This window comes from Phycodurus eques, chromosome 7 (assembly GCF_024500275.1).
Source record: "Phycodurus eques isolate BA_2022a chromosome 7, UOR_Pequ_1.1, whole genome shotgun sequence".
Lineage (NCBI taxonomy): Eukaryota > Metazoa > Chordata > Actinopteri > Syngnathiformes > Syngnathidae > Phycodurus > Phycodurus eques.
The window spans coordinates 14,714,362-14,740,825 of NC_084531.1; the positions used below are offsets into that span (position 1 = coordinate 14,714,362).

The window sequence follows — 26,464 nt, forward strand, 5'->3', positions numbered from 1 at the left end:
CTGTTCTTACTCAGTTTTAAAACTTCCTAGTACAGAAGCTGGCCTCTAGTTGCTATCTTTTAAAAAAAAAAAAAAAGTGTATTTTTTTTTTTCCCCTATAGAGCAGCTGAGACTGCTGATGTTAGCTTTTAGCTTTTTGACAAAGTAACTGAAGAGGTACTCGTAAGTGTGTGGGGCCCACAGAGGAGGGGGGCATGGTGACGAGCATGACAAGTGTTGGCCATGTCTACATGAGGGGTTACTGCCCCCTCTGTGCACTGTGCGTTGTGATGGTAAACCCCCTTATCCTTTGATAGTTTGGCGTTTGGGGGCCATGGGTGGGATACCACAGTGTGTGAGCACTGTGGTACTCTGGCAAGTGTCCATTCTTACAGTGGTTGCATAGCAGCATCCCATTGTTTAATGAGCTATTTCCCACGATCGCCACCCCCACCCATGCACGCACACACACACACGCATGCACACACACACGCACACACACACACACACACACACACACACACACACACACGCGCGCTGGTTTGCTCCCCCCAAACCGGTCTTGATCATCTCGTGTCTGGGCCATCTTTTTTGTTTTTTAGTCAGAAAATAGCTTCCACTTCCGATGTCCATTCTTCCCTAATTAGTGACTCAATCCCACGTGACACATGAAAGTGGTCACCTATTAGTCAGTCTAATTAGACTGCAATGAACTTTTAAAGATCATTGAGATATGTAGACCTTAAAGTTGATTTATATCTTTTGAAGATGTGTTTTATGACTGACTTGCACAAATAAATAAATAAACCTGGATAGGTGGGTAGGTAGGTACAGTGTGTAGCTCAGTAGAGAGATTTATAGATGGATCTGTGGGTGGTTGGATGGCTGGATAAATAGATACATACAGTGGGCGTGAAAAGTGTACACACCCCTGTTGAAATTCCTGGTTGAGACCAAGCATGAGACCAAGCTAAATTATTTCATAAGAACTCATTTTCCCCACATATGTTTGGGAGACTTTGTTATGATCTGATGAAATTATGGAAATTTTTTTGGCCGTAATTCCAAAAGGTTTGTTTGGCGCAAACACAACACTGCTCGGAAAAACACCATGCCTGCAGTTATGCATGGTGATGGCAGCTTCATGCTTTGAGGCTTTTTTTCCTTCAGCTGGAAGTGGGGCCTTAGTCAAGGTGGAAGGAATTATGAACAGTTCCAAATATAAGTCAGTGTTTGCACGAGGCTTCATCTAGCAAGCAAGCAGCCCGCGACCCTAGTGAGGATAAGCGGTAAAACAAAATGGATGGATGGATGGTTGTACAGGTTATAGGCTAGATTATTGATAAAAAAAGTTTTTAAATGCTTTATCTTGGTCTCATTTTTGTTTCTATATCACAAAAACCTGGTATTTGAACAAGCGTGTGTCGACCTTTCGTATCCACTGTCGATAAGGGATTCATTTGAGCACTTGTGCAAATGGTTGTGTGTGACCTCGATTGCATTTTGCATAATAATTATGAACCGTGTCATCGGAAATTTCCCCTCAGGGAATTGTTCACCTGTAATTAATAGTAGCTTTACCATAAAGCAATAATTGGTTATTATTGTGTGTTAATTACAAAGTGATTGTCTCATAATAACAAATGCAACAGCTGCTGTCACAAAACATTCAACTGTACTGTACAGTACATGGAATGTGAAGTCATATCGCATCAAGCTTAACTTTCATACAGTACAAGTATTGAAAAAAAATAAGAAGTTATCATAAAACTTGACAGAGTTCCGAACATTCAGAGGGTGACATGTACTGAGCAGCCAGGACAGAGACATACTGTATGTCCCGCTTTCTTACTACAACCCCAACTCCAATGAAGTTGGGACGTTGTGTTAAACATAAATAAAAACAGAATACAATGATTTGCAAATCATGTTCAACCAATATTTAATACACTACAAAGACAAGATATTTAGTTCAAACTGATAAACTTGATTGTTTTTAGGAAATAATCATTAATTTAGAATTTTATGGCTGCAATCCGTTCCAAAAAAGCTGGGACCGCTCGGCCACAACAACTGTGAGCAAGAAAAGAGCCATCCAACAAGGAAGGAGACAACGCGTTGTTGTTTGTACTTTTGAGAAACTTACACCACAACAATGCACATTGTTAAATGAATATCTCTCTGACAGAGAGAATAAAGTAAATAATTGAACATTTGAAACAGCGTAAACAACACACCTCCAAAGTGGAGCAAAGGCCAATGTGACATTTCACATATTCTAAGCAAATGTCTGTTTGAGACTGTGAAAATAAGCTTTTTTTGTTGTTGGCTTCTCTTCTCACCTGACAACCTGACCTGACTCTTCGAGGACAGTGACTCACAGTGGGCATATTCTCTAACACAGCGGTCCCCAACCACTCGCTCCATGGGGAATTTGCCATAGAGAGACTGAAAAGAATTGGGGTTTTTTTTATCATCACAGCCTGAAAGAAGTTGGATTTTGAAAGTCAGGTACATCCACCTGTGCCTCTGTACAAATGTCAAACCGCTAATCTTTGTCACTTGATATGGTAAAAAGTAAGCCTACAAGCTAGCAAAAATGATTAAAAACCATCTTTGGAGAACGGCGGCCGACTGGCTAGAGCGTCAGCCTCACAGTTCTGAGGACCCGGGTTCAATCCTCGGTCCCGCCTTTGCGGAGTTTGCATGTTCTCCCCGTGCCTGCGTGGGTTTTCTCCCACATCCCAAAAACATGCATTAATTGGAGACTCTAAATTGCCCGTGAATGTGAGCGCATGGTTGTTTGTTTGTATGTGCCCTGCGATTGGCTGGCAACCAGTTCAGGGTGTACCCCTCCACCTGCCCGATGATAGCTGGGATGGGCTCCAGCACGCCCGCGACCAGAGTGAGGCGAAGCGGCTCAGAAAATGGATGAATGGATGGATCTTTGGAGAATATTTTTGGAAAAGGTCAAATAACGAGACAGAAGAAGAGCATACAACTTCAAAGTAAAAGAAAGTTGCATTCAAGAGACAATATCAGCAGTCCTAATTGTCATGTTTATCACACCTGGTGATTCTCACACACCAAGCCTACACTGCGTAATATGTGGCGAAAATGACACATTCAAAACTGCCAAAAATGCACAGAATATCGTGCTACCATTTCCAATACCCTATCTTTATGAAGCGTAGTTGTCTGGACAAAAGTATAGTAGCCCCTCATTTATCACATAGGTCGCGATACAAAATCTGCCAAGCAGTGACCATATATGAATTTTATTACCCTTTTTATATTGTAAAGCTTTATGCATAATACCAATACAAAACATGCATGTGAGGCACAGGTAATATTTATGTTTTCACCATCCTCACGGTCTACACTGTCGTATCTGTGACTTTGAATGTGTGTGGCTTTAAAAGGCGGGATCTGGCCTGGTGAGTGACCTGGGTGTCAGCGAATGAGAGTGTAGAGTTGGCTGGCTGTAAGTTTGCGTGGTGATTGACTTGCCCTCAGTTTTGGCCATGCAGCTAGTGTATGAAACTTCTTGTTACGCGTTTATTTTGTTCCCGTTTGTTCAATAAAGTGGTGCCTGTGTCACCCATGGAGTGATTACAATTTGTTCCATCTAGCGGAGGTAGGTAATGTTAAATTAGCCAACGATGTTTGCGTTACGGTAGATGTTCAGTTGTGTAAGCCAGTTTTGCTTTTGCAGTAGACACATTGCACTATTTTTAAGTGTGAAATGATTCCAAACTTTGAAAAGTCTCCATCTTTTACACATTCCTGCTGCCTCGTGCTTATTGCTGTGTGTGTCTGCAGTAACAAAATCACGATATCGCTAAAAATGCAAGATGTACAAATGTACAAAAGTGCCAGTAACAAACAAGTGTAGCAATTTGTTTTTATTTGTTTCAATGCTGTTCCATAAAAATACTGCTGTTAAGTGAAACCGATTCATGGCGCAAAAAATGTTATGGACTTCTACTCTACACAGACTGAGTGACAATAGTGTGAGTATGGTTTATTAGCTCTGCCATTGTTGTCTAGCCTCTGTGCTCTTTTGTTTTGGTGTCGTGCACACGTTAGTGTGACCCCCATTCTCTGGTCAGTGCATAACGCCGTCCCCAGGCTGAAACAGAGACACTGTCACACACAAGCATGTAGCAAAATAGCACAGTTGTTAGTCAGACAGACGTCCAGCTGCAATACACAACAGTAGCGGTTATGCAACAGGCTGCATCAGGGGAAGGAGTCGTTCGCTACTGTTGGAACCATCTTGGTTTTTCACCGCCTTATGATTCCACTTACTGTCTGTTACGTTTGTGATTTTTCCACTTGGAGGGAGTGAGCACGGATCAAGGAAGAACCTGTTCAATTTCGGTATGCATCTGGGTAAAAGCACATGTGGTTCCAATGAGTTATGGTTTAGTTAGACACTATACATAAATCTGTACTTCTATTTCAATGAACAGTTATAAACAAGAACTGCGTGATTCTTCTAGTGAATGACAGTAGATGCACAAAAGCCATTTGTTAATACAGCTATAAGGCGACCATTTTTGTAAGCCACCGTAACACAAGCTCTTTTAAGTTCTGGGTCACCTACAACACCTGGAGCATTTATGATGTTCCATTCAAAACTAGACCAGTTTGAAAAGTCAGCCCCTGAACCTGGTTTCACTTCACAACATGAATTTCGGTAGCCATGTCTATCATAAGAAGACGTGCAAAAAAAACAAAGCCTCAAGAACCTATGCCTGAAAAGAAACAAGTAGCATGCCATTTTGGTTTAAAGTGACCATTTTTAAGTCACTCTGTCCATTTCCATGTGTCCTCAACGTGAGTGATTGGATGGGCAAGTAGGGAGGTGGAGCCAGTGCATCCAAGGGCAGTGGGAAATGCCAGTTAGCGAGCTTGTGTTTGGCGGCGAAAGACCCGCACAGCAAGGTGACAACTGGAAAAAATATCAATGACATCGATTAATTGACATCGATTTGACCATCATCACCTCAGTGTCAATTGTGAAAACTCTGCAGTCATTCAACCACTAATACAGTATATGCTGAAATACTGATGATCTGTGGTGGTAGTGGAATTGTTCTGTCACAAATAGATACATTAGTTGTAAAAACAAATTATCATTTTCGGACTAATTAAGTGGATTAATTAATTCCCTGGCGCACACCTGATATATTCTACACCCTACTATTATTCAGAACGCAACTGCGTTCAGAATTATTCAGCATTGGTGGAGGTCTGCGCCCATTTTGGATTTTGGTCAACTTGACGCTCTGCTCTGGTTCAAATCCCCAAAAAGAAGGCTCGCTGATGAGAATCATCCCCGGCGCTCCGCGCATGGGAGTTTCCCTTCACGCCGAGAGACATCATGTTTTTGTCAAGTGTTGGAAAATGCATTTTGACCCTTGCTTTGGGTTGTCGAACTGTTGTGAGGGTTAGGCAAACACGCTGATAGTAGGGAACAGAGAGGAGGAAGGAAGGATAGAAGACTGTCATCGCTCTTTATCTGACCGGGAAAGAGGCTGCGCAGAGCACATAAACAGGAGTGTAAGATCCACTGACAATTGATTTATGACGTTCCACATTCTCTCGCCCTTTAACCATTCACCTAACCAGCCTTGCACCTGTTTGCATGTAAACACACACGCACTCTATGGTATGTACGTTCCACAGATAACCATTAAAGTGCCTGTCAAACACATGCTCTCCATCCATACTCCACGATGATGCATTCACTGCCCCCCCCCCACCCCACCCCCCCCCAAAAAAACAATTGTTCAGCTGTGTCCCAATGACATATGTGAGCATGTGTCGCTATCACTTCACTGACTAGCAACTGCCTTCGCCGACTGTTTATGGACATCAAGTTACATTTACGACCCATTTGTTGATTCTTCTAGGACGTCCCGTTTCTTAGGTCGTAGCCTCCCTGAAGCCGATGGGTCATGAGTCACAAAGCCGCCATCTCGTGATAAGTACTCGAAGCAGCGAGTGACATTGCTAAAGTTTAAAGCATGCGTTGATTTGAGTCACACTAGTCGTCCACTAGTCCACCTAAGATACACAAGTGGTGGGTCACCTACCCTACAGCATCATTTATCACGATCCCGCTCTGTACTTGTATGTCACTTAGCAACTTGAAATTTGGTAGGCATGAGCAGATTCGCAAAAACAGTCTCAAGTGCCTACATCTGAAAAGAGACAGGAAGTGTGGCATTTTGGTTTGAAGTGTCCATTTTGGAGTCATTTGGGCCATTTCAAGGGGTCCTTAACAGAGACCTACAGATTTTGTCCAATTGCTCCCAAATCTGAGCCATGTATACAAGGTAGGTTCAACATGGCTAAATTGTGAAACATTTGAGTTTTTATAGTTTGCTTGTGGGCGGAGCATGGGTTTAAAGTTTGATGGCTCACCATAAAACAATTTTAACTCAACAAGGTCAGAAATTCACCAAACGCCGCGTGTGATGAAGGAGTGATATTTTTTACGCGTATAGGACAAGGAATGTAAAAATTGCCCGTACAGTTACAGGTTTTATGATGGTGACAGGTTTAGCCTTGAACAGATTATTTCCTGTTTCCTATGGGAAAATTTTTTTTTTTAAAAAATAGGGATTTGAATAGGAACAAATCAAAAGTGTTTAAACTCAGAGGTTGTATTTGATTTAGTTTGGGTCCTAGGAAAGAACCAATATTCAAATTCAGTCAGTTTTTCTAGATAGGCTCAAAAGGCAAAGTGTACAATTGGAAAACAATAATCCAGGCTGACTCGGAGGATTTGCACGTGTGAGAGAGCAAGCATTACTCCAGAAAACGGTCATGCTCATTTATCCCTTAAAATCCTCTCACTCATGAGATCCTAACCCCTCAGTGGGAACAGGTGAAAAGGAGAGATAAAGTTACGTGGACACCGACCTGCGTGACTCCGCCCATCGTGTGTGTGTGTATGTGTGTGTTTTTTCTTCCCACGGATCAGACGAGAGCGTGTGTGCTCTGTGGCCTCCTGAGACTTTGCCTCTGTGCTACTTCTGTTCAACTTGTCGGCCTGACAACACACCACCCATTATCTCAAAACCTGCTGAGCCGCTCAAATCCACTCAATGAGGCCCATTCGGTTGTACCTCTCAATGGACACTTTATTAGGTATACCTGTACCATCTAATACTGGAATAAAATCTGTTATTAAAGATATAATGCCCATTTTTTAATAACAGGTGTTATTGTTGTTGTGTGGTTCTAATATTCTTCATACGCAGGAAGCTAAAATAGGTCTCCAAAATATTAGATACACCCAGAAGTATGACGCATGACAAAATAGAATAAGAAGCTTTGTTCCGTTTGTACTGCGTTTCTCAAGAGGTGGGTTGTGGCTAGCTTGGCAAAAATTTATAAATATTTGAACCAGATTTTAATCCATTTTCTGTACCGCTTTAGCCTCACAATGGTCACGGGCGTGCTGGAGCCTATCCCAGCTATCTTCGGGCAAGAGGCGGGCACACGCTGAACTGGTCGGCAGCCAATCGCAGGGCACATAGAAACGAACAACCATTCGCGCACACATTCACACCTAAGGGTAATTTAGAGTCTTCAATTAACCTACCATGCATGTTTTGGGGATGTGGGAGGAAACCGGAGTGCCCGGCGAAAACCCACGCAGGCACGGGGAGAACTTGCAAACGCCACACAGGCGGGGCCGGGATCTGAACCCCGGTCCGGAGAACTGTGAGGCCATTGCGCTAACCACTCGTCCACCGTTCCCGCGATTTTAAATCAGTTTTATGAAATTTGTGCAATTGTTACTTCATTTTAACGTATTTTTTTCTTAATGCAGTCACAGTATCATGCACATATATACTATACATATATATACACAGTGGGGCAAAAAAGTATTTAGATCGAGGGAGATTAGCAGTGATTTTGTAGGTCTTCCATTTTCTAATAATTGCTCCCACAGTTGATTTCTTCATACCAAGGTTCTTACCTATTGCAGATTCAGTCTTCCCAGCCTGGTGCAGGTCTACAATTTGGTTTCTGGCTTCCTTTGACAGCTCTTTGGTCTTGGCCATAGCGGAGTTTGGAGTGTGACCGGTTGAGGTTGTGGACAGGTGTCTTTTATGCTGATAATGAGTTCAAACAGGTGCCATTAATACAGGTAACGAGTGGAGGACAGAGGAGCCTCTTAAAGAAGAAGTTACGGGTCTGTGAGAGCCAGAAATCTTGCTTGTTTGTAGGTGACCAGATACTTATTTTCCACAATAATTTGCCAATTAATTCATTAAAAATCAGACAGTGATTTTCTGGATTTCTTTCCTCATTTTGTCTCTCATAGGTGAGGTATACCTATGATGAAAATTACAGGACTCTCTCATCTTTTTAAGTGGGAGAACTGACTAAATACTTTTTTAAATATATTTTCATTGTGTTTATTGAACATACACAGAAAACAAAACAATCAACACAAGATACAATTGTGACGAATGGATAAACAAAACAAAAACGTAATATTTATACATATACGCACACTGTGCCGTGTATATATGTAAATAGACAAAAATAACCCAAGAAGACATAAAATGCAGTTTTTAGATGGCGAAGGATGGCCGGCGGCGTTTCTGGGTGTTGTTGATACTACTATTTGCATAGTAGAGTTTCAAGTTGCACTTACGGATGTAGCGCCGAACTGTATTTACTGACATTGGTTTTCTGAAGTGTTCCCGAGCCCATGTGGTGATATCCTTTACACATTGATGTCGGTTTTTGATGCAGTGGCGCCTGAGGGATCGCAGGTCACGGGCATTCAATATTGGTTTTCGGCCTTGCCGCTAACATGCAGTGACATCTTCAGATTCTCTGAACCTTTTGATGATATTATGGACCGTAGATGATGAAATCCCTAAATTCCTTGCAATTGTATGTTGTGGAACATTGTCCTTAAACTGTTCGACTATTTTCTCACGCATTTGTTCACAAAGAGGTGAACCTCATCCCATCTTTGCTTGTGAATGACTGGGCAAGCTCATTTTATACCCAATCCACCTGTTCCCAATTAGCTTGTTCACCTGTGGGATGTTCCAAACAGGTGTTTGATGAGCATTCCTCAACTTTCTCAGTCTTTTTTGTCACCTGTCCCAGCTTTTTGGGAACGTGTTGCAGCCATAAAATTCTAATTTAATGATTATTTGCTAAAAACAATCAAGTTTATCAGTTTGAAAATTAAATATACTGTCTTTGTAGTATATTCAATTAAATATAGGTTGAACATGATTTGCAAATCATTGCATTCTGTTTTTATTTGTTTAACACAATGTCCCAACTTCATTCGAATTGGGGTTGTAAATAAAATCACAGTTTAAAAACTGCATTTTATGTTTACATGGGTTATCTTGGTCTGATATTTACATTGGTTTGATGATATTAAAGTGGGCCAACTCTGCAAAAAAGAAGAATTTGAGAAGGGGGCAAATACTTTTTCACAGCACCGTATATATATCATCCATCCATTTTCCGTACCGCTTATCCTCCCTAGAGTCACGGGCGTGATGGCGCCTATCCCAGCTAACTGCGGGCAGGAGGCGGGGTACACCCTAAACTGGTTGCCAGCCAATCGCAGGGCCAATAAACAACCATTAGCACTCACACCTACGGGCAATTTGGAGTCTCCAATTAGTTTTGTTTTGTTTTTGCAATGTGGGTGGAAACGGGAGTACCCGGGAAAAAACCCTTGCAGGTGGGGTGAACATGCAAATTCCACACAGGCGAGGCAAGATTTGAATCCGGGTCCTCAGGACTGCGAGGTAGATGTGCTAACTGGTCGTCCCCCATGCCGCCCGTTCATTTATTGTTATTTTTATTTATTTAGTTTCATACATGCAGATATGTTTCCTAATGTTCTCTGAAATAAATTTGTGCATATAAATATGTACATTTATTTTGGGAAAAAGTTGACATCTACAGACTCAACAACCTCCTGGTTATGCTTCAACTTTTTTTTTTTTTTTTAAATCACGAAACTTTTAATGCATGCCTGATTTTTGTTGGTTTATTTTTCTATCCATATATTTTTACCTTTTCTTTTGAATTTTTCATTTTATTTATTTTTTTTTTTTACATTAAAGTAGGTCACATTGACCCGTGAAACAAACGTAGCAGGAGGGTTGAAGTGGGTCAAAAATGATGAACTTGTATCTATTGTTGTGTCCAGTTGACTAATTGTTTCAAAGTTGACACAAAAATAGCTTTTTTGTGTGTTTTTAGGAACGAACGTGCTCGGTGGATCAGCGCCTTGGGCCACAACGTCAACAAAGACAAGAGTCAGGATAGGACCAGTAAGACAATTGCGCCCCCGTGAGGCCGTTGGCCAAAACGCACGTGGTTACATGTTGTGTCCAAAAGGGGTCTTTCTGAATAAAGTGTGTGTGTGTGTGGTGGTGTTGTTGTTGCTGTCGTTGAAGACGCCATGCAGGTGGAGGTGATCAGAACGTACACAGCCAAGCAGCCGGATGAGTTGTCACTGCAGGTTGCTGACGTTGTGCTCGTCTCACAGACTGTAGAGGATGGTAAGAAACTACACTATAGTAATAATATTTGTATTTGTGTGTCTGATACATGTGACATCCTAAACAATGCCCCCCCTCCCGCTCCCCCCAATTGGGATCCACGGCAATGAGACTTTCATGTTCACAGAACAAGATGTCTTGATTATTAAAGAGACAAAAATACAGTAGAACCTCCAACTTGTTAGGATTCAAAAACTGTTTCTCCCATTGGAAACAAATGAAATAATCTGAAATCAACTTTTCCAGGGTCAAACTGGCCATCATAAAACCTTTAACTGTACAGGCAATTTTTGAATAATTTGGCTGGTTGATTGGTAGGTAGGTTGCGCCATTAAGTAATTGGTACGTTGGTTCATTAGGTGGGTAGGTAGGTTGGTTGGTTGGTAGGTAGACAAATACGTAGCTAGGTAGATTAATTTATTAGGTTGGTTCATTTGGTAGATGAATGTACTATTAGGTAGGTACTGTAGGTGCGGGTAAATTAGGTAGGTGTAGTTAGTAGGTAGGTCGGTTAATTAGGAAAAGAGGGAGGCAAGTAGGTCGGTAATAGGCAGGTTTCATTTGGTAGATTAGGTTGGTATGTAAATTGGTACGAACATACATACAGTAGGCAGATTAGGTAGGGAGGTTATTAATTGGGAGGTTAAGTAGGTTATTAGTTCGGTAAATAAGAAAGTAAGTAAGTTGGTAGCGTATAGGTTCATCTGGTAGATTGATTCATGTAGATTAGGTTAAATGGTAAATATGTACTGTATGGAAATAGATGAGGTAGCTAGGTGAATTGATTAGGTAGGTAGGCAGGTAGATTAACTAGGGAAGCAAGCAGATTAGGTAGGTTGATTAATTGGGTAAGTAGGTAGGTAGACAGGTTGATTAGGTAGGCATATATGATATGTAGACAGGTTGATTAGTTAGGTAGGTAAATTGTTAAGTACGTATGTAGGTAGGTTGATTCATTAGGTAGGCAAGTAGGTTACTTAGTTCGGTAAATTCTAGGTAGGTAGATAAATGTTTGCAGATACAGTTAAGTAAGTAGATTCATTAGGTGGGTAGGGAAATTAGGTAGGTAGATTACGTAGGTGGATAGAGTGATTTGGTAGATAGGTGAGTACATTAGGTAGGTATGCAAGTATGTTGATTCATGAGGTATGTGGGTAAATTGATTAGGTTGGTAGGTAGGCAGATTAATAAAAGAAACAATTAATTAGGTAGGGTGGCGGTAGTTTAGATGGGTAAGTAGGTAGAGCAGATGATAGCGTTGATTCATTCAGGGGGAATATTTTTTTAGGTAGGTAGGTTAGTAATTTAGCATGGTATGTTGATTCACTAGGTAGGTAGGTTGATGAGGACTTTTGGAATAAGTGTTGCAAAAATAATAAAAAGGCACAGATGTTGATCCTTTGACGCTCACTGAACTGAGGTGTCCCTCTGCCGTTCTGCCAGGTTGGCACGAGGGCGAGCGTCTGCGTGACGGTGAGCGCGGCTGGTTCCTGGCAGAGTGCGCCGAGCCCATCACGTGCCAGGCCACCATCGAGCGCAACATGCAGAGGATGGACCGCCTGCAGGGTTTGGAGACCAACGTGTGACGTGAACTCATGACATTAGTCCTCGGTGCCCATAAATAACCAAGAGGACATAAGATGGCTGATATCTCATGAATGACTCTTAGATCTTTGCAAAGGTGTCATCAACTCGATGCCTTCAAGGTCTCCTGAAAAAAGCAGAACTTAAAATACACGTACACTATCAGGGCAAAACGTATTGGGACACCAGGGCATTACAGCCTCCCTCAAATATGAACCGCCTGAATATTCACTCCTCCAGGTAATTACTGAAATTACCTCAGTTCATAGAAACAGACAACGAGTTAGCTGTTAATGCTTGAACTCTGTTGCAAGGCAAAACAGCAGCACTGACTGAGTCATGTCAACAGATGTGTGGAGTCTGACCATGTGTTGGAAATGAGTTCCCCGCACTGTAGTCAAGATGATCAGTGGGCTATATGGTAGCTCCACAATGCTGTGTGCGTCCATGTTGAGCTATGTAATCTACAAGTTCCTCCCCCTGCCATTTTGCTGCATTTCTCCATAAATAGTCATACATTATATTGTTATGCAGCGATAGTGACCGAGTCCTCGTGCAAATGGAAAAAGTCTGCAATGCCTCCTCTCCTTTAAAAATGTTTAGAATGGCCGGTAGATGCCACAAGATTGTGGCAAAGCTCTACTTGTGTCTAAATAAAGCTTTTGAACTGACTAGTAGTAGTTCCTCGGTACCAAGATCCCACAAGATGGCGGCAAAGCACTACTTTTATCTAAATGAAGCTCCACAGTTCACTTCAATATAGTTCCTTGGCAGCAAGATGAACAAAAACAGCGAGTAGTTGAGTTTTTGGTATAATGGAGGATAGTTCCCCGGAAGCCAAAAAATAAATAAAATCTGCAAATAGCTGAATTTGCGAATGCCCAAGCACAAATATAGCTCAGTGTGTGCCACTAATATTGCGTCATAGGATCAATTAAGTAAATAATTGATTATTAGGTGTGTTACAATACTTTTGTCTGTTTAGGTCATGTTGTAAGGAGGTAATTATGAAAGAGAAAATGCTATTTGTTAAAAGCTGAAAGCACTTTTTAAAATAAGACACATCGTGTCACAAAATGCATACACACACCCACACACATTGACATTATTAACACACTCACACCCTCCGTGTGACGCATGAACTTGTGTGATGCTGCTCTCACAGAAAACGAGGACATCTGTCGTGACCGTGAGGGTCTGGCTAAGGTAAAATCCTTGGCACTCAAACCCCCAAGATTTCTACTTCTGAGCATGAATTTCCTTTACTTGTAATTCAGTTGTGTACTATATGTAAATATGTCGTCTCAAATTTTTATGTTTTCTAAATACGATACAATGTAGAAACTTGCTTAGTCGGCGTCCACATTTTGGAACCATTTTCTCATTCAAAAGCATGAGCTCTTTGGACTTCTAGTGTAAATTCCCCAAAAGAAATATTGGCAGAATTTCTTTATACCGTTCTTTGGATTTGGTGTTTTAGACTGTACAGGTGTACCTAATGAAGTGTCCAGTGATTCTATGTCACATCAAGCATAAATAATAAAAGCTCAATTGTTGACCTATTGAGGATATGACTTATTGATCACCAAGCAGACACGCAACTTCTTAGCTTTGTTGTACAGCGGAACGACTTTTGACCTGAGGTATGTGCTTCCAAGCGGCAAATATTTCACAGAGGTCGCGTTGCCTCACCTGTACAACTCTACATGAGAAAAGACGATGGGCCTCATTCACTATTAAGAAAATTACATTCTATCGCACAGCCCTGGTTTGCGTACAGTATATGAGGCTGTTATGGCAACGGACTATGTAAGGACCTGAAAAAGTAGGGTACTGAGCTTAAAAATGTCTGGCAAACACTGATGAAGACAACTTTATTTCATATTGTCATAACATTTACACATTGGATGAACGGTTTTGCTAATTGTAAATGCAATGTTTAAGGTGAATACTGGGGAGATGCAGGCTGTTACATGATGTGCTTTATAAACTGTGCGATGCAGGTGATCATTCAAATTGAATGCAAAAAAAATTCCTGCTTTCACTCCTTACAGTCCACCTGGCAAGAAATTACCAAACGTTGGGTGGTTTGTCAATAAATAGGCCGACTGACCTGTGATTCCTCCTCTCAGGTGTCGTCCCAAGCTAATTGTCGTCGTCACTGTCGTCGTCATTGAAGTAAATGTGTTGTCCTCTGGGGGTCCACGTCCTGCCGTGGCCTCTGCCGGCGCCCTGAGCCCCCGCCGTCGTAGTCATCGTCTCCTGCGTAGTGATGAGGTCGATGATGGCTGTGATGACGGCACAGTCTTTGGATTGGCGGTTCTTCCAGTCCACGGGGGCCGGCCTGCGGATCTTGTCCGCCAGCAGAGAATGCAACTCTTGTTTTAGACTCTGGAGGAAGGATGATGAGAATTAAAACTGCAAGCAGCAATGAGCGCCGCCTTTTTCATGGCGAATCCTCCAAATGATTACCAACCTTGGACACTGTGTACACATTAGATGGTTTTAGACAAACTATTTTGCTCAGGAGTCACATTTTAACAAAGAGAAGGGCCAGGTCAATCTCTTCGATAAAAGTTATACAGTGGTGCCTTGACTTGCAAGTTTACTTCGTTCCATAAACACGCCGCTGGTGTGCAGCCTTTGGCCACCAGGGGCCAGTAAAAGACAGACTGATTACACTTACATTAAACTTAGATTTGATAATGTAACACGAGGAAGACCACTGTGACTAAGCTGCAGTAATACTAGCCATTTTTCAAAGATAGCGAATATATGTCTGTGAGTACTGTTTTATGCTCTGTCTGCATGTGTTTCTACCACTTGTGCTCAAATGATTTACAGCTAAATTCAATTTTATTTTATGATTGACAATTCCATGTTCCCTGCTTATTCGGGATTTGTGGTTTCATCGATTACCATTTTTTGGGGGGTGGAGAACCAATCCTCCTATTATTTGCTATAAATCACACTTCTGTGCCCAGGCCAAAGCCATGTCTAATATACAAACTATTCCTGTGGCATTATGTTGTGGCAACTTGGTGGCAAGGAACTATGTTGACATGAGTTGAGGAGATTCATTTTGTGCGTTGCCGCCATCTTGTGGCAATCTATAAACAACTATACACCTTTTGGGATAAGGCATCAATTACCAACAGATATTCGTTATCCGAGACAGGGCTAGGTCCCTACAAATACTAAAGGTAAAAAACCGAATGAATAAAAATGAATACATTCATTTTAATGAAACTATATGAATAAACTGTAATTCAATAAATGTAACTGACTGGTCCTAAATTAGAATGTACTTACTTTGACGAGATGAGCAGTGCGCGCCGGCGACCTAAAGACGATCCACTTGTCCACGGCGATGGTCTCCTGGTCATCGTCCTTTTGGATGGTGATGTCGCCACCAAAGAAGAGCAGAGAGAAGGGGGAGACTTCGGTGCAGTCGTACAGGAAGATCTGAGGAGGCACAGAAAGTGTGACACACGCAGCCTGACTGGGCCTGCTGTACGTGCCTTGGCCTCTTGGGGGCAGTGTAGTGCAATGCATGCACGGAGTTGCATATTACAGTAAGCTAAAACAAGAGGAGAAGAAAGTCGCAATAAAATTTCATTAAACTCTTTTTTCACAGATTAGGAAGAATGTCTGCATGTGTCACTACAGCGCTTGTGTGTAAATATTCGTTATTTGAAAGTAAACCCCTCTCATGATCTAATGCTAATGTTAGCTAGCCTGTCAATAGGGTTAAGCATTACGCTGGCTATTTGAAAACAATGTGTGTTAGCCTGTCAATAGGGTTAAGCATCAAGCTGGCTATTCGAAACCAATGTGTGTCTTGTATTTAAATATACAATGTGTGTAATTATTTTTGTTGTGCATTTAGTTTTACAGTAAACTCCAATTGGGGTGTCAATAAAAAGCTTAAAGCACGCTCAGGGATGGTAGAATAACATACGTCACACATTTGCTACAAGCAAAACGGTGCGTTTACAACGCAGGAACTTGCATACACAAACCACGCCGCGGCCCATTAATCATTTTTCTTCGATTATAACGTTTTAATGATCGCGAGAAGCTAAAATGGAATTTAAATTAAATTTCTATTATCATCGCCAAGCCCTAATTTGGGGTTAGGATTTGAGATTAAGGTTAGATTTGGGTCTAGAGTTTAAGGGTAGAGTTAAGGTTAGAGTCAGGATTATGGCGAGGATAGTGTCTAGAGGTTTAGATAGCGGCTAGTCGTTAGGGCTCAGGGTTGGGGTTTAGGGTTTAGTTGCTGGGGTTTGATTTATGATTAGAGTTTATTAATGTACTGATTCTCAACCAAAGGTGAGTTGTAAAATTCACAGTGCTTTTGATCACAAAAAGGACAGGATGTTGCAGATGTACTGCTTGGCACAAGTAATAAATAAAACTCCAAAAGGTTGCTTGAGAGGCAGTCTGCATTCAAGGGAAGCGCATTTCATCCTGGAAGCTGAGTGACAAATACAGCACAATAAAATAAAAAATAAAAAAGTGGAGACGGCCGCATCGGCCCCATGAGATAGGAACGTGACAGCCCGCAGGGGACTAACGCATCAGCACACCGTAACGTCATTGTCACCCTTCTCTGCCTCTCTGTGGGTGTGTGACCTTGATAGCCTCACACTTTTCAGTGCTTAAAATACACGAGAAGAGGGGAGCAAGATCAAAAGATCACATGAAAGTACAATTGATGACACACACAAGCACACACACACGCGCTCTCACCCACCTCTTAAGCGTGTGTGTGTGTGTGTGTGTGTGTCCGCTGCTTTTGGCGCCGTCTCAGAAGAGCGAGTGGTTAAAGGTCGGCCTTTCGTCCGAATGAATATTTGATTAAAACCGCCTTTCAACTGTCTCTCAAACACACTAGTGCTTCAAAGACCACAGACACTTCAGCATTTTACACTGCTTTGAAAAGCTGGCATTTCCCACTTTTTTTTTAATATAAACAGGACGTGGCGACAAAGTCCACTGTTGTTTTCTGCACCATTGGGACAGGCGTGTTAATCTTTTTCACCCAACCTGGTGTGTTGAAACTGTTGCCTCCTGACGAGTATTGTATAGGTCACATCATGGCGTTTTCCCTGTACAAAACGGCAATTTTCTGCCTTCTGTGGGACGACACTTGTGTGTAAAGGTATTCTGCAATGTTTCCCCCAGATGCATTTTGGATAAAAGGCAAAAGCAGAACAAATGCCAGTCTTTTTCATTTATTTCTTTTTTTATTATTATTTTGATGGGCCAGTTTGGCAGGATCTGTGTAAAAGAGGCTTCTGACCCATAAAAAAGGAGCCTGTGTAAAGGAAACCCACAATGCCGGGACAATGGTTGATTTTCAGTTTAACAACTGAAATCTCCCACTCCGTCACAGTGAAAGCAATTGTCACTATACAACAACTGTTTTATTAACACACCACATCACACGTGGATATTACAGTGGATATGAACAGTCTACACAACCCTGCTCAAGTGCCAGGTTATGTGATATAAAAACCATAAAGATACAGCATCCACCATAAAGGTGGATGCTGTATCCCTGTCAGTTGTGGCAAAATCCCACCTTCCCTGGGTTCTATATAAAAAGCAAAGGCAGATAATAGTGTTACTTACGCTGCTGGTTCTCATTTTGAGGTGATAGATGAGCCACGTGTAGTTAAAGTTGGTCTCCTCGTAGTTGACAGACTTGGGGTGGATACACACCTTCCCGTCATGCTGAGTGTACACTTTCACCCTGCACGAGATAACGCAATGTGTGTGTGTCGTTATTGGAGATAACATGTCATAAAAATAATCCAAAATTAATGTACAGTTGTGCCTAGAAGTTTACATACGCAAGCAGAATTTGTAAGATGTGTACAATTCTTTAAATAATCAGGCAAAACACTATTTTAAAATTATCATTACACAGTGTTTTGTAACAATGAAGAAAAAAGTGAGACGGTCCCTGTTCTGTCAAAAGAATTGGCAATATTTGACAAATTCCGCCAGGGTGTGTAAACTTATGAACACAACTTTATAGATATTGGTGTGCAATGTGACAGCAAACAAACATTACAAATATGAAAAAAAAAATGTAATTCATTTAAAATATTCTTACGCCTTTGAAATAAGTAGGGTTAGACACTGAGAATCGAGAACCAACTGGAACCGGAACGTTCTCCCAGAATCGTTCAAATTAAAAGATTTCGGTTCGATGCCTAGTCCGCCAGCCCGAAGAAGAAGTGGCGAAAACCAACAAAGAAGAACGCACATGAAGACGTGCTTGTGCCGAGCGCCGGTGGCGGCGTACAAAAGTGTGTCATAACTTTGTCAGTGCAAGACTTGGAATAAAATGATATTGTGCAAAGGCGGCTTTCACAATGTGTAGAAGTCTGTCGTGCTCCCTCCTGCTCTGAGCCTCAGTCTACACTGAGCGCTTAGTGTAGACTGAGCGCTTAAATGAAGTCAACTCTCAGTCAATTGTGTGAGTGAAACAATAAAAAATACATCCATGCCAACATTAAGGCAGCTAACAAGGTAAACGGTTGGTTGCACTTTTGCACTGATGGTTTTTAGCATTTATTTAGGTCTTCAAACCAACGTAAGAGCAGTTGACAGAAAGAAAAAGCTTAAAATTGAGCTAAAACTTCACCTTATTAGCAATTTACATCACGACAAATTGGGACATAATTCCCATAAACGTCTCACAGTATCACAAACACCAACCTTGTGCCTCACCGGGGTGGGTAAGGAATCAACGTTTTATCGCATTTGGCGCCATCCATTAAAGCTTTTTTTTTTTTTTTTTTTTAAATCACCAGTGCCGTGTGAAGGTACTTTCCGTGCCAAAATGGTGAGTTCCAGTGCATACTGTTCAAAATAAAAGTCTACAAGCTTAAAACAGGAAATCAAGTTCAAACGTGCACATATGAACCATTTGACGTGATAAAACAGTCCCAAATAACGATTTTAACAACCCTATATTTAACTTTTAGCTGAAACATTCATTACTAAAAAATAAGTCAATTGGGTTAGTTCCACAGTCCACAAACATTGCCTGATAGGTCATATGTTTGATACTGATACTAGTTATAAAGAAGCCCTGAGTCAAATGTTCATTTTAGTCTATGCTGCGGTCTGCTAAGAAAATGGATGTTCATAATTTAGACACCCTTTATTTAAACCATGCAAACTTTTTCGACCCAGCCCACTAAAACAATCGGAATCGAGAATCGTTTGGAACCGTAGTTGAAATAAGGAACCGGAATCGGAACAAAAATTGCTCAAATTCAAACAATGCCCAACCCCAGAAATAAGAAAATCCAAAAGGCTGAAAATATGAACATAAAGATACCAATTTTTTAATAAAAGGTACTGAATAAAATGTGACTCCAAACAAATAAACAAATAATTTTAGAAAAATTATAGTCTTATCTTGTATTTATCTTTCATTTAAACGTCATCTTTTTGTCCTGTTACAGTACACTTGCATTGGAGAAACGTGGTGAAGTGACTAATCAGCACCAGCAGATAGCACTGTTCATACAGGGCTTAAATTGAACTGTGAACAGTCAGATGGAGTATTATTCTAGTTAGACTATTTGTAAAGGCAAACTAACTTTGCATTTCATTAGAATGCTGCTGGATCATTTGTCTATTTTTTTTTGTTTGTTTTTTAAGCTTTTAGCTCCTGCCAGTGTGACTAAGAGGGAAGCACAACTGTCAGGAGAGCAATTCAGACGGCCACGTTCCAAACGGCGCAGTGTGAGCCAGACGAAATCATTGTATTGACAGCAGGGAACAATCTGCTCTTAGCTCGACTGTCTGGTTTGGTTGTGAAATAACGACTTATTAAAGACTGCATAAAACATAAGTGAAAGTGTTAGAGCGTCAGAACTTTGGAAGCGATGACAACAACATCAATAAACTTTCTATGGAGATGAACAATAATAATTTTGCTCACCCAGGTCTCTTTTTGCTGTGTGATGGTCGGATCATGGCGACTTTAGGATACAGGCCAGCTACGATCACCGCTTTGATCAATTTCTCGTTGTCTAAGGGAGACGTCCTTTTTACTTAAAACTGAACACACCATCATTTAAATAAATATTAAGACGGCTCCTCCCGTCTATCCACCTGAGTTGACATTAGAGTTGGGGTCTTTAGGGTCCTTGCTGCTGACGAAGCCTGCGTGCATGAGATGTTCAGCAAACTGGCCCTTCATGTTGTGCAACATCTAAATGACAAAGAGAGGACCAAGGACGCACGTAATAGGTAGACATGAGTTTACGACGTGCACACACAAGCACTACATTTTGGACGCTGTTAAGCACATGTCAAAGCAACAGAAGGCACGTTGGACAAGAAGAAAGTCATTTCCAGCAAAAAGGCCATAATTAATTAGACACAAAAAAAATTTTACGTCGATTTTTGGAAAAATATTTGACAAGGAAATCCAGTCTGCAAAAAGGCTAGAAATCAACAAAATAAGTCAAAATATTTAATTGCTATGATGCGATCATGCCTTAAAAATAAGACAATCCAAAATGCCCCAAAAAATATTAATAGAATACCAATATTTAAAATACAAATTAATTAAATAAAATACAATTAAGAAATTCTTAAAGAATACAAATAATAACAATAAAATTAGATAAAAAATAAAAGCATTTTACTGAGATCACCTGGAGTGTGTTGCCAGACAGGAAGTTGTCCCAGCAGAACTCCCGCTCGCACCGGCCGCCACGCTGTTTAGCTTCCTGCCAGCCCTGACCAATCGATGGACGACAAGTGAAGACGGCTTGATTTGTGTATCACATACAGCAAACAGAGCCATGATCTGCTCTACTACCTGGAAAGCGTTGACCACAGTGAGGTGATCACTTTTGGAGTTGTTGGACAGTGTTTTCCTCCTCTTGTCTGCCATCAACTCTTTGCCCTGAGAGGCAGGAAGTCACGGGATAGTGTGATCATCATGTAACCATGTGGCACGTGTACTGTTCCTGCTGCTGCTGCTATCATGTGTGAGAAGTGGCGACCTACCAGGGGTATGAAGAAAGGGTCTTTGAAGCTGAGGGAGGCGGCGATGGTGAGCACGGGGTCGAGGCAGCCTAGCAGCGCTCCGAACAGGATGAGCTTTCCAATGTGAGGCTCCACGGGCAGGCGAGCCAGGTGGAAACCCAGCGCCGTTAGGTTCTCCGAATGATCCAAGGCGTTCTGACACCAAGGAAAAGACGCAAATGTTGAACTCAGCTGGGTGTTAATAGATTTTATTAACTGCTTGTATGCAGCGGTGGCTTGCAATAAAAGTTCCATGATCATGTCGTAACTTAAAACACTTTACAATGTTTTTTGTAATGTCTTTTAATCAAATCTATAATATTGTACTTTATAAAAACATTGTAACAACAATTAAATGGAATGCTAACAAACAACATAATTTAATATTTAAGCAAGTTTCTCAAATACTGTAGCAGACATAAAAAGCTTTGTTGGGGAGGGATGGAAATCCTGGGTACAGTAGATACACAAATGTAATACCTTATATTATCTTTTCACTAGTTTTGTTGTTGTTGTTTTAAATCAACCCGACATTGAGTTTTAAACTTTTTCCCTACACTGATAAAACTGATTGTACAATATAACCGAATTTAAGTAGTAACGACTTTGGCTTATGTTGACCAGATAGAGAATGATCACCATAACTTTAAATTAACTCCCACAAAGGGTCAAATAAAATTAGGGGGGGGGGGGGGGGGGGAGGATAATTATGGCCTTGTAAAATTCAATTTAATACATTTAAAAGGTCTTAATAAGAATGTTTTGCATACTACTAAACCCCGGAGGGCACACTGAAATTGGAAATAGATTGCAGGGGTTTTTGAATATTTTTAACCAAAATTAGTTTTTTTTTTTTTTTTATCTTCAACTTAGCTTTTATGACCTCTCCTCTTGAGAGCATCAATTCAGTTGCAACATTTCCAGCTCAAAAGACTGACAAATCGTTGTTTGTCGACTCCAACCTTGAATTCTTACCAGGTCTTTGAGGTTCTTTATGGCCAGATTCACAGCCTTTTCAGTGGGAGGGTCCAGAGCTTTCTGCAGGAAGTGAGCAATGCCCCCAAGTTTCAATATCTGAACAGAGAGTACAAAACCTGTCACACACCAATATACTGTCTGACTGATACAAATAAAAGACTAAAATCACATTTCTTGTATTACTCCTGCGTGCAAGCGGACACATTAAGTCCGCCACTCACCTGCTGGTTTCACTGTAAAAACATACTCATACACCTTGACGCTGAACCTGAAGTACAACATTAAAAACACTCAATAAAGCCGCCATCGCAAACACTCGATTGGAGTGATCTTTGCCTTCATGTACCATTAGCATGCGCTGAGGCAGTGAGGCTTTGCGAAGAGGATGGTAGAAATAAATGGCAAGCCATCGCTGAAGAGGCGACGACCTCGCCTCCTCCAGTGTGAGCACTGAGTCCTTTATGCTAAGTGCAATTTTGTTTCACCAAGTCTGAGATAAAATGGAAAATCTTAGCATGAAAACATTCACATGCGCTCCAAAATCTGCAAGGCCATTTCAGCCAATCCGATGCCTGAATACAGTTCTTTCTTGAAAAGGCACAAAGACAACAATGTTATTGGGTCAACTTTATCATCCCATTACGCCTTGGTGCCGTTTATACAACGACATGGGTAAAAACCGAGAAAAATGGCAGATTTCACAGGCAAGGGGTAATCCTAACCCCAAGGGGCTTCTGAAACTACCTCCAAAGGTTGAATCTCAGTGGAAAAAACATTGCGTGTCTGTGCCATTCATACAGCTCAGCCACCAAGAGAAAAAGGCAGCTAAATATACAACAGGGCAGGAAAAGTGAGTATCTTTATCCCCCCATTCTGTGTCAGTGTCATTTACAGAACAGTTGCTAAAGAAAAACATCTGAAAATTCTGAATTTAACAAACAGTGTAAAAGGGGCTGATACAAGCTCCAAAGGCAATAAATTAATGAATGAACTTAAAATCCCCATTTCATGTTCCTGCCGTATATACAAAACCCTGAAAAAAAGCATATAAATCTTGGCCTGAAGGGGTAGTGTAAACCTACCTCTGAAGGTAAATAATTTAAGAAACAACTTAGTAGCCCCCTTTCTGTGTCTGTGCTGTTAACGGAGAACAGCGACCATCAAACCATCGCAGCTTGACCAGAGAGTGTGAAAGGGCCTTTTGATGCTCCAGTCGAAGGTAGAATATTTGTGGAATGACATTTTCCCTCCATTCCATATTTGTGCCATTTATACAGAACAAAGACCAGTCTAAATCTCTGTTTTCAGCACAAAATGCCAGGGCGTGTCAAGTATTCACACCCCTGTGCAGCCACCCTGGCATTCACATATCACACAGGTGACAATTCAGGTGTATTACAACTCTGATACTACCTCTGAAGCCAGGAAACTGCCGGGCCGACTTCGTTACCTCATTCTGTACGTGTTAGTTCCATTTATACAGGACAGCAACAGAAGAAATAGCCAACACAATTGTAGCTTTTGCAGGCAGCGTGAAAGGGGCTTCGTAAACTACAGTACTTGCGCAAGTGGAACAACTAGGCCACACAGCTTTCCGTGTCAATACCATTTATACAAAACTGAAAACTCTCACTTCAAAAGGTAGTGTAACAGGCTAAAGATTTAAAATGCAGTTTACTTGTGAACATAAGAACCAAAACACATCAGGAAAAAATATTGAATTTCAAATGTGTTAATATGGACATGGCCTCAATGTGTCACGCTGTTGAAAAATAAGGCTTTCAAACAACTCAGTGCATCCTTCAAGATTTGTGCTCTGAGGTGTCTGCCTGTGATTGGAGCACACGTCACAGACCTTGATCTGCAGGCACAGCTCCTCCAACGGAGTCCTCATGATTTCTGGTAATTGGTAGGCATCCAGAAGGCTGGCTCGGAGACCATTATACAGATGATAGCACTTTCCTGGACACACTCTATGCATATGCATGCAGAACAGAGAGGAGAAGTGAAAAAAAAAGTCAGGGAAGAGAAAAAGCTTAATTGAGAATCAATGGCACGAAACTGCACTCAGCAAGCAGCTTGCGCTAATTGGGCCTGGCTCCACTTTGATGTCACAAAGAGCCAACAGAAGCTGGAAACATTCTCATTTAGTGACTTTTGGGAAACAAATGGGGATGATAAAAGTAAGATTGGCATCAGATGTAATCACAGTGGCCCTAACGTCTATAAAATGGCCCCGGTGAGTAAACAAAGGCAAATACATACGCACCTGCCAGCGCGCCCTTTCCTCTGCTTGGCATTGGCCAGGCTCACCCACTCGGCCGTCATGGTGCTGATGTTGTTGTTGGTGTCGAAGTTGGTTTCTTTGATCTTGCCTCCATCGATTACAAAAACAACATCATCTATGGTGATGCTGAGAGATGTGGGGTAGAGCAAGTGTGGGATGAAAATGGGAATGGAATGAAGTCAGACAGAAAATCACTTCAAAGCAAGCTGTTCGAAAATGTTTGGTTTTGACTAGAGTAGAAAATAAAATTGAGCCCTCGGGGAAATTTAGCAGCTATTTTTAAAGAAGTACTGGCGAGCACGGGCCACTTCTTGAATTTGTGCTTGAGTGCATGACTAAATCTCCAGTTAGTCAGCCTCATTCAAGCCAATATCACAGTCCTTAATCATTAGCCACTGCTTTGCACTCACACAAGTGAAGATGTTGAAAGCCTTGAACAAAAGGTCTGAGCAAGACACTTTACACTTACCTTGTTTCAGCTATATTGGTAGCAATCACAATCTTTCGCACACCAGATGGAGGCCGTTTGAATACCTGGGAGGGGCGGAGGATGAAGTTGAGATTGGATTCCGGCAAAATTGAGGGGGGGGCGATAAAGCTGGACGTTTGTCCGAGGGGTTGAGAGAGACGGAGGCGGCAAATACTGACCTGCGTCTGATTAACCGTCGGCATGAGTGAGTGCAGTGGGATGATAACAAAACGATCTGTAACAGGAAGCACAAACAAAGCAGCGCTGGTAAGGCCAGAATACAAGTTGTACCTGCTGTGTCGAGCTGCTGCTACATACTACAGCATAGGCATCAACTTTTTACATAGTATGTACAATGGATTTTTAATAAAACAAGATGTGATTGAAGTGTAGACTTGAAGCTTGAATTTAAGAAGAAGAATTCATTTTCAGTAAAATATTTCCATACACTTATAGTACAGTTCCTGCTGCTAGAATATTCTAAGACTAGCGATGATTGGAAAAAGCTGAAATTAATGAGGCTAACTGCTATTCGAATCCACAACCATCTTATTTTTGTACTCTCTGAACCGCAGAGATGTATGAAGACTGTGCTGTGTTGCCCAGACATTTTGCTGCTCCACAAGTGTTATTGTCCGGCGACTGCAGCAGACGGGCAAGATGAAAATCCTTTGTGAATTGGCCGATAGGATGCCAAAAACGCGATTAACCATTGGTCGACTTCTAGCTTTAAATCTCGATTCTATGCGGAGGAGTAAAGTCAACTTGTCGACTAGTCTGTTCAACCCCGACTTCTTAACCTAACTGTATAAGAGACTGCATCAGTCTAAAGCCCCTTCACACAGCCTATCTAATAGGGTTGGTATCTAGATACATCAGGTTACAATTAAATTCAACAACGATATCTTTGATGGCGGACCGTTATGATACGGTTCAGTATGGGAGCGATAAGATTATTCGATAGGATTCGATTTTGTGCAGAAACAATGCAATAGTTAACATTTGTTCATGTAGAAAATCATAAAGAACCTTCAGTTGACTTGACTTAACCCAATACTATAAAATAACATTTGTATAACCCTTTTTTCAAACATGTACATGACCACTTGGAGAATTGTTGCTTTATGGCACTTTAAAAAATAAACAACAAAATATATATCTATATTTTAAAATATCAAAGTAATTATTTAAATAGACGACAACAATTTGTAGAGAAAATTATTTGCACAAACAAACAATAGTTAAGAGCCAAGGGGGGGTCAAGCACACGGTGCCAATTCGAACGCCACTATATACACGCACATTATTTTGTTTTGTTTTAAACTATCGCACTGCTTACTGAGCACTGACTGACTTTTTGAACTTTAAGTCCTGATGATTAGCTTAGCCCGACCGGCGATTGGCTTCGGGACATACCTGGCTGTGTGTCCTCTCGGGAGTCGCAAAGTATCAACACTGGAATGTATAAGTGGACTGAATGGGCTCGAGAAGAAGCATTAGTTTGCTGACGTAAATAGCCCA

At 41.3% G+C, this 26,464-nt stretch overlaps 2 protein-coding genes across 4 annotated transcripts in view; one reads left to right on the plus strand and one right to left on the minus strand.

Annotated features, from left to right (window-relative positions):
• LOC133405400 (rho guanine nucleotide exchange factor 26-like) overlaps window positions 1–13,704 on the plus strand; it is a 39,393-nt gene extending 25,689 nt beyond the window's left edge. The window contains exons 13-15 of one of the 2 annotated variants that reach the window (XM_061682287.1): window positions 10,255–10,325; window positions 10,452–10,556; window positions 12,000–13,704. In XM_061682287.1, the coding sequence (XP_061538271.1) occupies window positions 10,255–10,325; window positions 10,452–10,556; window positions 12,000–12,142 (319 nt within the window). In that variant the 3' untranslated portion in view covers window positions 12,143–13,704. Of the gene's footprint in view, window positions 1–2,352; window positions 2,778–10,254; window positions 10,326–10,451; window positions 10,557–11,999 lie in introns of those variants that run through there. The other variant, XM_061682288.1, reaches the window with a different exon arrangement.
• The window catches only part of dhx36 (DEAH (Asp-Glu-Ala-His) box polypeptide 36), a 32,536-nt gene continuing 10,656 nt past the window's right edge, over window positions 4,585–26,464 (minus strand). Inside the window, exons 14-27 of one of the 2 annotated variants that reach the window (XM_061682286.1) lie at window positions 25,123–25,178; window positions 24,944–25,008; window positions 24,457–24,600; window positions 24,043–24,160; window positions 22,185–22,283; window positions 21,192–21,365; window positions 21,001–21,087; window positions 20,834–20,917; window positions 20,286–20,385; window positions 20,113–20,203; window positions 17,781–17,901; window positions 15,453–15,605; window positions 14,254–14,531; window positions 4,585–4,936 (exon numbers count right to left, since the gene is read on the minus strand). In XM_061682286.1, coding sequence (XP_061538270.1) covers window positions 14,286–14,531; window positions 15,453–15,605; window positions 17,781–17,901; window positions 20,113–20,203; window positions 20,286–20,385; window positions 20,834–20,917; window positions 21,001–21,087; window positions 21,192–21,365; window positions 22,185–22,283; window positions 24,043–24,160; window positions 24,457–24,600; window positions 24,944–25,008; window positions 25,123–25,178 — 1,538 coding nt within the window. In that variant the 3' untranslated portion in view covers window positions 4,585–4,936; window positions 14,254–14,285. Of the gene's footprint in view, window positions 4,937–13,997; window positions 14,532–15,452; window positions 15,606–17,780; window positions 17,902–20,112; window positions 20,204–20,285; window positions 20,386–20,833; window positions 20,918–21,000; window positions 21,088–21,191; window positions 21,366–22,184; window positions 22,284–24,042; window positions 24,161–24,456; window positions 24,601–24,943; window positions 25,009–25,122; window positions 25,179–26,464 lie in introns of those variants that run through there. The other variant, XM_061682285.1, reaches the window with a different exon arrangement.